General features: G+C 39.5%; 1 protein-coding gene across 1 annotated transcript in view; it reads right to left on the bottom strand.

Annotated features, from left to right (window-relative positions):
• The window catches only part of SP100 (SP100 nuclear antigen), a 76,485-nt gene that overhangs the window by 33,748 nt on the left and 28,762 nt on the right, over positions 1-13,975 (bottom strand). Inside the window, exons 4-8 of the mRNA XM_063092434.1 lie at positions 12,786-12,869; positions 9,417-9,479; positions 8,858-9,007; positions 8,340-8,423; positions 98-241 (exon numbers count right to left, since the gene is read on the bottom strand). Coding sequence (XP_062948504.1) covers positions 98-241; positions 8,340-8,423; positions 8,858-9,007; positions 9,417-9,479; positions 12,786-12,869 — 525 coding nt within the window. The remainder of the gene's footprint in view (positions 1-97; positions 242-8,339; positions 8,424-8,857; positions 9,008-9,416; positions 9,480-12,785; positions 12,870-13,975) is intronic.

The following is a 13,975-nucleotide window of genomic DNA, read 5'->3' as shown; positions in this document are numbered from 1 at the left end:
CATCTTAGGCTACCTGGACTATCTCGATGGGCCCTGATGAAATGCCCAAGCCCCTTACCTGTGAGACAGAGTTGCAAATTCTTTCAGACAGCCTTACCTATTATGTCAGATGCTTGGTTGTGTTTAACCCCTGCTTGGGCTTGCTGCTCAGCTGGGTACAAAGTTGGTGGTTCCTTCTTTATATCCACCAGAAGCACAGAACAAGAATTTATTTGGACTCCGTGGCTGGGTAGCTCTGCCCCTGGGTCAAATTGTAATGAATGAAGAGTTTTCATTTCTTTCCAGTGAGCTCCCTTTATTACCATTAATAACTCCCTCTCCCTGCAATTTCATTGTTGGGGGTAAAGCTTCATCCCTGTCTCACTCATGTGCTCTGTTATTCAGCATTCCCCAGTTGACCTTTTCTGTATTCTGTTTCCTTGTATTCTATATCCAGGCACACCTCCTCACTTAAAGAGAGCACCTCTTTCTCTCTTGCATCTCACACCTGTTAAAAGCAGCCAGAGGCTGTGCACAAAGGCTGCATGTCTTGGGTAGGTGTAGACAGTTGATATGGGAGAACAGAGGAAAGTTTTTACTCTCACAGAAAAAAAAAGATATAATTAGAAAATTGGGGATGAGCAAGATGGTTGAATAAGATTCTCCATCACTCACCCCCCCTCCCCAGAAACATCAATGTGAACAACTATCCATGCACAAAAATACCTTTACAAACGTTAAGGAAACCAGGTGAGAAATCACAGTACCTGCTATAGCACAGAAATAAGAAAAAATGTATTGGAGAGGGCAGGAAGGAGAGTTTTACATTATCTGTGTCATCCCTTTCCCAACCCCAGGCAGCACAACCTTGCGAGAGATACCATCTTCTTGGGGGAGGAGAGGAAAGTGAATGCTAGTCTTTGCCTTGGATCCCACCACTGGCCCACTCCAAGAAAACCCAGTGCCAGGCAGGCCCCATCACCCCAGATTTCAAGCTGTTGTCCACAGTCTGAACCTCCAAGCTTGCTCCAAACCCCGGCTGTATATTACAGCCCTAGGCTCCAGTCTGTACCCAGCACCAGATTGGTGCCAGTATCACTGAGTTATAGGCCTGTCCCAGAGACTGAAGAGGACTTCCCCAGCCCTGAAAACTATGGTTCAAGGTCCACCCTAGCACAAGCTTGCCCACTAGCTATCCTGGGCACCAAGGCAGCCTTCCCAAGGACTCCAGCAGAAAGCCTGCCCTTGTACCATGTCAGACAACCTGTCCACAATCACTGGATGAGCTAACTGGTAAAAGCTTTTCTCAGACAAAGCCAGTCTGAGAAGACAGGAATAAGTTCCTATTTCCTCAAATGTACAGACATCAATGTAAGGTAACAAGATACATGAAAAACCAAAGAGATGTAACACCACCAAAAAACCCATAATCTTCCAGTAGCTGACCACAAAGAAATGGAGATATACAAATTGCCTGATAAAGAACTCAAAATAATTGTTTTAAGGAAGCACAACAAACTTCAAGAAAATACAGAGAAATAATTTAATAAAATCAGGAAAACAATAAATGACCAAAATGAGAAATTTAACAGAAAGATGAAAGTTATTTTTAAAAATATCAAACAGAAATTCTGAGCTGAAAAATACAATGAATGAATAAAAAATACAATAGAGAGCATCAATAGTAGAATGGATCAAGCAGAAGAAAGAATCTGTGAACTCAAAGACAGGTTATTTGAAAAGGTACAGTAAGAGAAGAAAAAAATGAATGAAAAGGAATGAAAAACAAATGTTTGAGTCATAAGAGTTCATGAAGGAGAAGAGAAAGACAAATAGCTAGAAAGCTTATTTAAAGAAATAATAGCAGAAAACTTTCCAAATCCGAGTAAAGATATAAATTCCTAGATACAAGAAGGTCAAAGGTCTAGCTATCAGAATCAATTCAAACAAGACTATATTGAGACATACTATAATAAAACTGTCAACAATCAGGGACAAAGAGAGGATCCTGAAAGTAGCAAGAGAAAAGAAACAAATAACATATAAGGAGTCACAACAAGGCTAGCAGTGGATTTCTCAGCAGAAATCTTACATGTCAGGAGAGAATGTGATGATATATTCAATGTGCTGAAGAAAAAATTCCTGACAACTAAGAATATTGTATCCAGAAAAGCTGTCCTTCAGAAGTAAAGGTGAGATAAAGACTTTCCCAAACAAAAGCTGAGAGAATTCATCACCACCAAACCTATCTTACAAGAAATGCTAAAGGGAGTTCTTCAAGCTGGAAGAAAAGAGTATTAATTAATAACACAAAACATAAGAAAGCATAAAACTCACTGGTAAAATAAGTACATAGCCAAAATACAGAATAATCTAATACTGTACTGGTGGTGCATAAACCAGTTATATCTCTGATATAAAGGTTAAATAAAAGACAAAACTATTAAAAAATAATAGCTGCAATAATTTTTTAAAGGGTACACAGTATGAAAAGATGTAAATTGTGACATCAAAAATTTAAAGTGTAAAATGGGGTAAAGTAGAAATGTAGGGTTTTTTAATGCAATCAAAGCTAAGTTGTTATCAGCTTAAAATGGCCTGTTGTAACTATAAGATGTTTTTTGTAAGCCTCATGGTAACAACAAAGCAGGAACCTATAGCAGTTACACAAAAGATAAAAAGAAATCAAAGCATAACACTGGAGAAAATTTCTTAATCATAAAGAAAGACAGCAAGAGAGGAAGAAAGTAATAAAGGACCTACAAAACAACTAGAAAACAATGAACAAAATGGCAATACTAAGTACATCTATCAATAATTACTCTAAATGTAAATGAATTAAATTCCCAAATCAAAAGGCATAAAGTGGCTGAATGGGTTTTAAAAAAATACTCAAGTATTTGTGGCCTACAGGAGACTCACTTCACCTGTAAGAACACACAGACTAAAAGTGAAGGGATGAAAAAAGATATTCCATATAAATGGAAACCAAAAGAAAGCAGGTAGCTATACTTATATCAGATAAAATAAAAATCAAATTAAAAACTGTAAAACAAGATCAAAAAGGTCATTATATAATAATATAGGGGTCAATTCATCAAGATGATATAACAATTATAAATGTATATGTTCTCTGGAATTTTGATGGGGATTGCGTTGAATTTGTATATCACTTTGGGTAGTATGGACATTTTCACTAGGTTGATTCTTCCAATCCAAGAGCATGGGATATCTTTCCATCTTCTTGTATCCTCTCTAGTTTCTCTCAGCAGTGGTTTGTAGTTCTCATTATAGAGATTTTTCACCTCCTTGGTTAACTCAATTCCGAAGTATTTTATTTTTTTGGTGGCTATTGTAAATGGGCAGGCTTTCTTGACTTCTTGTTCTGCATTTTCACTATTGGAGAAAAGAAATGCTACTGATTTTTGTGTGTTGATTTTGTATCCTGCTACTGTGCTGAAATCATTTATCAATTCCAGCAGTTTTTTTGTAGAGGTTTTAGGCTGTTCGATATATAGGATTGAAGCCTCTATGGAAAATGGGATGGAGGTTCCTCAAACAATTGCAGATAGATCTACCATACGACCCAGCTATCCCACTGTTGGGAATATACCCAGAGGAATGGAAATCATCAAGTCAAAGGTATACCTGTTACCCAATGTTCATCGCAGCACTCTTTACAATAGCCAGGAGTTGTTACCAGCTCAAATGTCCATCATCAGATGAGTGGATACGGAAAATGTGGTACATCTACACAATGGAATACTACTCAGCTATAAAAACGAATGAAATACTGCCATTTGCAACAACATGGATGGACCTTGAGAGAATTATATTAAGTGAAACAAGTCAGGCACAGAAAGAGAAATACCACATGTTCTCACTTATTGGTGGGAGCTAAAAATTAATATATAAATTCACACACACACACACACACACACACACACACACACACAAAAAAAAAAAAAACCGGGGTAGGGGGAAGAAGATATAACAACCACAATTACTTGAAGTTGATATGACAAGCAAACAGAAAGGACATTGTTGGGGGGGAGGGGGGGAGGGAGGAGGGAGGGAGGTTTTGGTGTTGGGGAGCAATAATCAGCCACAATGTATATCGACAAAAGAAAATTAAAAAAATAAATAAATAAATAAATAAATAAATAAATAAAATAAATGTATATGTTCTCAACAACAAATCACCTAAATAGACCCAAGTACCTAAATAGACCAAGCAAATATTAATAGCTCTGAAGAAAGAGACAGACTGCAACACAATAATAGTAGGAGATGCCATACCCTACTTTCAGCAATGGACAAATCATCCAGACAGAAAATCAGTTAAAGAACCATTAGATTTAAACTACACTTTAGACCAAATGGACCAAAAAGACATGTACAAAACATTCCATCAACAGCAGAATACACATTTTCCTCAAGTGTACATAAAACATTCTCCAGGTTAGATCCTCTGTAAGGTCACAAAACAAGTCTTAACAAATTCAGGAAGATTGAAATCAGATCAAATATCTTTTTGGACCACAGTTGTATGAAACTAGGAATCAACACAGTAGGAATTTTGGAAAATTCATAAACACATGAAAATTAAACAACATGCTCTTGAACAACCAATTAGTCAATGAAGAGATTAAAAGGGAAATTTAAAAAATCTTGAGACAGATGAAAATGGAAACACAACATACCTAAACTTATAGGATGCAGAAAAACTACTTCTAAGAAGAAAATTTATAGCAATAAAGGCCTACATCAAAAAAGAAGAAAGATCTCAAATAGCCCACAAAATGTTACACTTCAAGGAACTAGAAAAAGAAGAAGAAACTAAGCCCAAAGTCAGCAGAATGAAGAAAATAATAAACATCAGAGGATAAATAAAAGAGATAGTGACCAGAAACAAACAAACAAACAAACAAAAAACCAGAAAAGATCAACAAAATGAAGAGTTGTTTTTTTGGAAAGATTTAAAAAATTGACAACCTCTAGCTAGACTAACTAAAGGAACAAAAGAGAAGACTCAAATAAATAATATCAGAAATGAAAGAGAAGACATTATATCTGATACCACAGAAATACAAAGGATCATAGGAGACTACTGTGAACAATCATATGCCAATAAATTGGATAACCTGGAAGAAATGGATAAATTCCTAGACACATACAATCTACAAAGACTGAAACATGAGGAAGTAGAAAATTTGAACAGACTAATAATAAGTAAGGAAATTGAATTCATAATCAAAAACCTCCCATCAAAGAAAAGCCTAGAATCAGATGACAATGCTGGTGAATTCAACCAAATATTTAAAGAACTTATACCAATCCTTCTCAAACTCTTCCAAAATTGAAGAGCAAGGAACAGCTTGTTTCATGAGGCCAGCATTACCCTGATACCAAAGCCATACATGGACAATATAAGAAAAAAAATTATAGGCCAATATCCCTGATGAACAGTCAGGATATAAAATGCAAAAATCCTCACAAAATACTAGCAAAGCAAATTCAGCATCACGTTAAAAAGATATTCACCATGACCAAGTGGAATTTATTCTGGTGATGCAAGAATGGTTTAATATACACAAATCTATAAACACCATGCACTACATTAGTAGAATGAAGGACAAAAACCATATCATTTCAAAAGAGGCAGAAAAAACATTTGACAAAACTCAACATCCTTTATGATAAAAATTCCCAACAAATTAGATATAGAAGGAGTGCACCTGAACACAATAAAGCCCATATATGACAAATCCACAGTTAACATCATATTCAATGGTGAAAAGTTGAAAGCTTTCCCTAGAAGATCAAGAACAAAAGAAGGATGTCCACTCTCACCACTTTATCTACCACAGTACTGGAAGTTCTAGCCAGAGTGATTAGTTAAGAAAAAGAAATAAAAGGCATCCAAATTTGAAAGAAAAAAGTTAAATTGTCTTTGTTTACAGATGACATGCTCTTATACATAGGAAAGCCACAAAAACGCCACACACACACACAAAAAAAACCTGTTAGAACTAATAAACAAATTCAGTAAAGTTGCAGGATACAAAACCAACATAGAAGAATCAATTGCATTTCTATATACCAACAATAAACCATCTGAAAAAAATTAAGCAAACAATTCCATTTATATCGGCTAAAAAATAAAAATAAAATACTTAACAGTACATTTAACCAAGGAGGTGAAATGTTTGTACACTGAATACTATAAGACATTGATGAAAGAAATTAAAGAAAACACAAATAAATGGAAAAGTATGCCATGTTCATGGATTGGAAGGATTAACATTGTTACAATGCTCATACTACCCAAAGCACTCTACAGATTCAATGCAATTCCTATAGAAATTCCAATGATATTTTTCACAGAAATAGAAAATACAATTCTAAAATTCATATGGTATCAGAAAAGACCTGGAATAGCTGAAGCAATCATGAGCAAAAAGCACAAAGGTGAAGGCATCACACTACCTGACTTCAACATATGCTACAAAACATGGTACTGGCCTAAAATCAGACACACAGACAAATAGAACAAAATAGAGAGCTTAGAAATAAATTCATGTATATATGCTCAATTGATTTTCAACAAAATTGCCAAGAACATGTAACGGGGAAAGTACAGTCTCTTCAATAAATGGTGTTGGTACAACTGAATATCCACATGCAGAAGAATTAAATTAGACCCTTATCTCCTACCGTATGAAAAAATCAACTCAAAATGGATTTAAGACTTACATATAAAACTTCTAGAAGAAAACAGAAGAAAAGCTCCATGACATTGGTTTGAGCAATAATTTTTTGGATATGACACTAAAAAATACAATCAACAAAAGCAAAAATAAACAAGTGGGACTGCATCAAACTAAACAACTTCTGTACAGCCAAGGAAACAATCAATAAAGTAAAAAGACAACCTATGGAATGGGAGAAAATGTTTGCAAACCATACATCTGATAAGGGGTTAATATCCAAAATATATAAGGAACTTAAACAACTCAATAGTAAAAAACCAAATAAACCAATTTAAAAATGGGCAAAGGATCTAAATAGACATTTCTCAAATGAAAACATACAAATGGCCAATAGGTATATGAAAAAATGCACAGCATCACTAATCATCAGAGAAAAGCATATTAAAACTACAGTGAGATATCATCTCACACCTGTTAGAATGGCTATTACCAAAACTATGAAAGATAACATGTTGGAGAGGATGTGAGGAAAAGAGGACCCTTGCAAGCTGCTGGTGGGAATGCAAATTAGAACAGCCATTATGGAAAAAGTATGGAGATTCCTCAAAAAATTAAAAATAGAACCACCATATGATCCAGCACTCCTCCTACTGAGTATATATCCAAAGGATATTAAATGAGTACAGATAATCCTGGACTCATGATGGGGTTATATCCTGATAAACTCACTGTAAATTGAAAATACCATAAGTTGAAAATGCACTTAATACTGACAAGCCTATCTTAAAGCTGAAAAATTGTTAAGTCAAACTATTGTAAGTCCAGATGCTCCTTGCCTTATGATGGGGTTACATTCCAGTAAACCCATATTAAAGTTGAAAAATCTTATGGTGAACCATCGTACATCAGGGACCATCTGTACGTAGAGAAGACGTCTGCACTCCCATGTTCATTGCAGCATTACAATAGCAAAGATATGGAATTAACCTAAGTATCTATCAATGGATGAATGGATAAAGAAAATGTAATACACACACACACACACACACACACACACACACACACACACACACACACACACACACACACACACTGGAATATTATCCAGCCTTAAAAAAGAAGGATATCCTGTCATTTGTGACAATATGGATGAGCCTGGAGGACATTATAAGTGAAATAAGCCAAGCACAGAAAGACAAATATCACATGCTCTCACTTAAATGTGGAGTGTAAAAAAGTTGAACTCATAGAAGTTGACAGTAGAATAGTGGTTGCCAGGGGCTGGGGGACAGGGGGAAGGGTACTGGGGATGTTGGTCCAAGAATACAAAATTTTGGCTAGACAGGAGGAATAAGCTCAAGAGATCCACTCGTACAAGGTTACTATAGTTAATAACAAGGTACTGTATACTTGGAAACTGCTAAGAGAATAGATTTTCAGTGTTCTCCTCACAAAAATAAGTATGTGAGGTAATGCGTATGCTAATTAGCTCACGTTAGCCTTTTCATAGTGTATACATATTTGAAAACAATATGTTGTACGTGATAAATAGGTGCAATTTTTGGTCAGTTAAAACATGGTTAAGATGCTAAAAAAAATAGAGCATCTGAAAAAAAAAAAGAAAATCGGAAGGTAAGGAATAATTACTTTTTTCAGCACAGGGCAGTGGGCTGGGCGTCTCACTTCTTGCATCTCCATTATTCACTTGGACAGCTACCTGTTCGCGGATTTCTGAAGTTAGAAAAGACCACAGCTGAGATCCAACAGAGCCTTGCCTGCCCTATTCCCATTTTGTTATACTTCATCCTGCTTCCCCTTTGCTCTGGTGTTTCTAGTCACAGCCCTGTCTCCCCACCATGAAGATGTTTGTGCTTTCCTGATTCCAATCTCTCTCTGACTACTTTTGCCTTTTGTTTCTGTCTCTCCTGCCCAGTGAGGCTCTGCAACTAACTCTTCCTCCTCTGCTTCTCAGTTTTTCCTTTCTAACTTTCTTCCTCCATGTCTCTCTTCAGTACATCAGGCTCCATTTCTGCCCTTGCTGTGTCTGTACGACCTTCCCCTTCTGTGTTAAATAGACGTTGCCTTGGGTTGTGCATTAGTCCATTCCTCTGCCACTAGCTGGGGCCCCTGACCCACCACACTCATGCAAACTCAGTTAGTCTTACCTGCTGGCTCAGACTCTTGGGCACATTGTCTACTTGCTTGTTGGCTTCCTAGTGCATCATTTTTGTCACTGGTTGTATCTTTCCGCTTTGCCTTTATCTGTTCTGTCTCACAGAGGCTCTCCGAGGGTCCATTTTCAGCTGGGGTTGTACCTAAACCATGTTTTGATTCATAGATATTTTATTTGCCCCCTGCTGCTCATCACTCCCTTCCAACCATCATAGCATCGGCACCACTGGCGTAAGATCAAAGCACCAAGGCAGTAGCCAGATTCAAGCAGACACAGGCAGAAAACGGTGAGGCCAGGAGAATGGGAAAAATGATCAGGCCCAGAGCCATCAGGAACTGGCAGCGTGTTTAAGTAGTAGGAGAGAAAGAAACCCTCCTAGACAACCCGGAGGATAAAGACCCTGTTATTTAAATCCTGAACTTGAAAAATCGGCACATAGAAAGACTGAAAATTCTGGGCAATCATTAACACAAAGAAGCAGCCTTCACAGCACAGTCCAGAATGGTGCAAGATCAGCAAAGGCTCTCCAAATAGAGTCAACAGGAACAAACCAGCATAGGACGAGGGATCTGATTGTGACCAGGTCAGGCTTGGTAAAGAGTTTTCAACAGATCCTAGGGGGAAGAAATTAGAAGTTTATTTCAGAAAATGAAGTATGGGTTTTGCCATTCTCCCCTAACCCCTTTTTAGTCTTTGTCATGTAGGACTTACAGAACCCCTCAAATACCAATAGAGCCCATCTGGAGCTGGCAGCTCCCACCTGATTCTTGAAATTGAACTCCAGCCACGAGTGAGGAACGAGGTCCACTGCACCCCTGGCTACAGAACCTTGGTGAGGCCACCTCCCTGTGTGTCCTCCTTGAGACACTCTGGGAAATGGTGATGGCTTGTGTTGACATCCACAGCCAAAGTGAACCTGCCTTTGTCCCCAGAGCTGCCCTGCCCAGTGGTCTTACCTGAGTTCCTACTAAGCCCTTGTTGCCTTGTCTCTAGCGCCTTTCATACCACCCCTCCCCACTGAATCCACACACCAGGATTCAATGTCTCATTAGCCTCCTCTTCCTCCAGTTCTTGGTGGTCTTTTTTTTTTTCTTTCTGTGTCTTTCTCTCTGCCTATACAGTATTTCTCCACTTTTGTTTTTTGTTTCTGCCTTTTTCATTAGATTCTGGGAGGTGCACAGGGTAAGAATGCGGACTCTAGGTTCAGAAAGCCTGGGTTCATCTTTTGACCCGAGGCAAACTCCATGCATGGTCCCTCTAGGTTTCAGTTTCCTTATCTACAAAATGGGTACGTAAGTGGTCCTCATCTCCAGTGGCAGCCGTGAGCACTAAATCCACAACTGACAAAGAGCAGACATTCCGTCAGTGAGCTGTTAATACGGTTATTTTTATCACTGTCAATTTGTGACCGACATGCCAGGCTCGGCTTGCCCTCTCGCATTAAACAAATGACCTGAAAGTCCAAAAGTTGATGCAAGGATTGGAAGGTTTATTCAGATGACTGGTACTCAACTAAAGGTCTAACCAAGCAAACAAACAAAGAGAAAAGAGGAGCAGTGGGGTCCAGTTCAGCCTAGTCCCAATCGGCGTGGCCAACCTATTCCACTGACAGTAATTGATAAAAGCAGTTCTCCCCACCGTTTTCAGCATAAAGAAGAAAAGTACCAACTCGATTTAAATCAGAAAAACAAAGCATAGCCAGGAGCCCTCCAGGGTGCACCTACACAGAAGTGGATACAATCCAACCAAACAGAAGAGGGCTCAGAAAATCAGAGAGAGGCAAAGAGAATAAAGCATTGCCTTGTGAGAATTTAGGCCAGGGACTCCAGGAGAGATCTACCAGCAGCAGAGACATGGGAGCAAAATAGTCCCAGTGGCCACTTGCCTCTTGCAGCTAGAGTCGTCTCTGGTGCCCAAAGCTTTCCCATTGTTGCCAATGATTAAATTAGGCTCTCAGATTCCAAAGTCATAGAAATGAGCAATGTACCCAACAGTAAAGCAAGCAACGCTTTATTAAAAGAAGAGGTAGACTTATGCATAAGGGGGGTAGCGACAGTAAAGCTAGCTCCCCAAGGGGACCTGTTCAGGGTCTTTTATAGGGAAAGGAGTTAAGGGGTGGCAGGCCAGCGCCACTGGAGGTGGTCCGTTCTGTTCTTCCTGGTTGTGTCATGGGTGCATGCTCAGTAGGTCCAAAATGGCAGTGGTGTTCATCATTGTCACCGCAGGAGGGTCATTGTAGCAGTCACCTTGATGCTTTGTGCACAGGTGGGAGTTCCTAAAGGGGTCTTAAGGTTAATCTGTAACTTTTACAATTATAGTAAACAAGCCTTGCGGAGGGGTTTTGCAACTCAGTAAATATCTGTTTCCTCTCTTATCTCAGTCTGTTTTGTCAGGGCAGCCCAAGGAGTAATCATTTGCCCTGAGAGGTCTCACGACTGAGGAGTGGAAAAGTAACAAAGTGTCCTCTGCAGGGAAAATGGAGTCAGTCTGGTTCACAGGCCTAGCCTTACTCTGATTCATTTTGCCTCTTTTTCCTGTCTTTCATTTCCTCTCCTTCCTCTCTCTCTCTCAAAGCACCCACAACCTCTTGTCCACGTCCCTACCACTTCCTCTCTGTGTCTCTCTCTGTGACTGCCTTTTTCTTTTAATATTCCTGCCCTTGAACAAAATCCCTCACACTTAAATTGGTCTCTTCTTCTACAATCACCAAGTGTGACATTGTTCTATAATAAGAAATATATAGTTGGTCTTTGTCCCTTCCTCCTGGTCAGAGCTCCTAAAACCCTTGCAATCTTCTTAGTGATAAGGGTGAAAAGTGCATCTTTTGTTATTCACGAAAAGTTCCTTTCAACCACATTTGAATTTACGTTAATGAGGTGATTTTGGAAGTAAAAGTGTGATTAGAGGGTTGGAACTTTCAGCCCCATCTCCTGACCTCTGAGGAGAGGACAGAAAGATGGAGGTTGACTTATCACCAGTGGCCAGTGATTTAATCAATTAAGCCTATATACATAATGGAACTTCCATAAGAACACCCTGAACGTATGAGTTCAGAGAGCTTGTGGGTTGACAACCACAGGGAAGCGCCGGAGGGCAGCATGCCCAGAGAGAGTGTGGAAGCTCCACATCCCAGCCCCATACTTTGCCCTAAGCATCTCTTCCATTTGTCTGTCCCCGAGTTGCATTTTTTATTATAAATTGGTAAACATAAGTAAATGTTCCCCTGAGTTCTTTGAGCTGTACTGTACTAGCAATGTATCAAACCCAAGGAGGTGGTCAAGAGAACCTTCAATTTGCAGCCAGTTGGTCAGAAGCATGGGTCACAACCTGGCGCTTGGGACTGGCATCTGAAGTGGCGGCAGTCTTGTTGGATGGAGCCCAGAACATGTGGCATCTGTGCTCACTCTGGGTAGTTAGTGCTAAAATTGAATTAAATTATAGGACACTCTGTTGGTGTCTGCAGAGAACTGGAGAATTGGGTGGTGTGGGGAGAACCCCCACACGTCTTGCGTCAGAAGTGCTGTGAGTGTGAGAATAGATAAAACAGCAGTTCTTTTACCAAACGTCTCTTCTTTGATGTTGATCAGGGGCTATAATCTTTAGCCCTTAATAGCTTTATAATGATCTTCTACATGGACCTTTCTAAATAAAGATTACTTCCAGGCAGTCTCTTTAAATCTGGCTTACTGGCACAATGGGCTCAGGTTCCTTCATCTTCGTTATTGGGACAAGTCATAGCAACTCCTCTAGGGCCCCACATCTGGTTAGGAGCTCAACAAACTCCCCTCCTGGCCTTCTCCATGTTCTTCCACATTTCTTACTTGATTCATGAACTCCATTTGGGAACTCGAGCCCCTGACCACCCCTGTCGCCTTTTCCTCTTAGCAGATGAGACCCAGTTTCTATCCAGGTGTTATTACCTTGTTCAAGGCTTAGGTGGATGTCAGACCTCCCCTCTCTCTCTTCGTCATCACTTTCGTGGGGGTACAATTTGTCTTGAATTGCTGAAGAGTGAGAGAGACAAGGCGGCAATTAAAGATATCCCACAGAGACCAGGGACAGCATCTCGAAATTCCACATTTAGAAATTTCCAGACCTCATGTCACTCAGAGCTCAGTAGGTCCCACATGACTTACAATTCTCCCATCATCCTCTGGGATATAAAACAGCAGACCCAACAAGGGAGCCTTTATGTTGCCCATACAGATAGGAGACACTCGCAATTTAAGGACAGCGGAGTAAACATTGTGAACTGCGTTACTCACCTAAAAACAATCAGGGATGGCAGAGAAAGCATATATAAAAATAAATAGTACAAGTGAAATGTGTTTTGTGAACTGTTCGAACTGTGTGGAAGAAACAGGGATTTTTCTCAGGAGAAGGTCTAGGATCCTGGAGAGATCCATATATAAAAGCTTTAAAGATGGACCTAGAAAAAAAGAGTTTTGGCTTCATTGGGTCATGGAGGATGAGCGATTCCCAAATATAACAGAAGACACAGGGGCAACTCAAGGAGACAGCAGGGTCCAGGAGATGGCAGCATCTCCCCCAGGGCAGGTGAGCAGTGAGCCCCTGGTGTGGGTCAGCCAAGCAAAGGGAGGGTTGAAAACCAACACATGTGATGTGGGCACTGGGGCCAGGGAGGGAGCTCTGTGTACGGCGAGGGTCAGAGTCCCTGAGATGTGGGCAGTAAAGGTAACACCATTCCCTTTGCATCCAAGAACTAGGGACATCCTGGTTACAAATACTGACTTAAAATCTGTACCCAGGCATTTTATTTCCTTTATGCCCTTTCTGACTTGAATGACTTGCAATAGAAATTATTTTATTCTTAATTAGATAAGGTTACTATTGACACTAATCAACATGCCATACACGCCTCCTTAAATTTTTTTTTTCTTGCTTGTAAACCTATAGTAACTATTGCCTAGTAAATAAACTTCAAATTCCTTAGCTTTACATGCCAGACCCTCCAAAATCTTCTTCCAGTTTTTCTCCCTTGAATCAGCTTCTATACTGCTTCTCACTTCTGGACTTAGCTAAATCAAATTTGTTCTGTTTCTCAGACATCCTTTCACACTTTTAATCCAGTTCCCCATAGCATCTGGAG

This window comes from Cynocephalus volans, chromosome 1 (assembly GCF_027409185.1).
Source record: "Cynocephalus volans isolate mCynVol1 chromosome 1, mCynVol1.pri, whole genome shotgun sequence".
Taxonomy (NCBI): domain Eukaryota; kingdom Metazoa; phylum Chordata; class Mammalia; order Dermoptera; family Cynocephalidae; genus Cynocephalus; species Cynocephalus volans.
The sequence above is the reverse complement of the archived record's forward strand: the minus strand, read 5'-3'. Positions and strand labels throughout refer to the sequence as shown.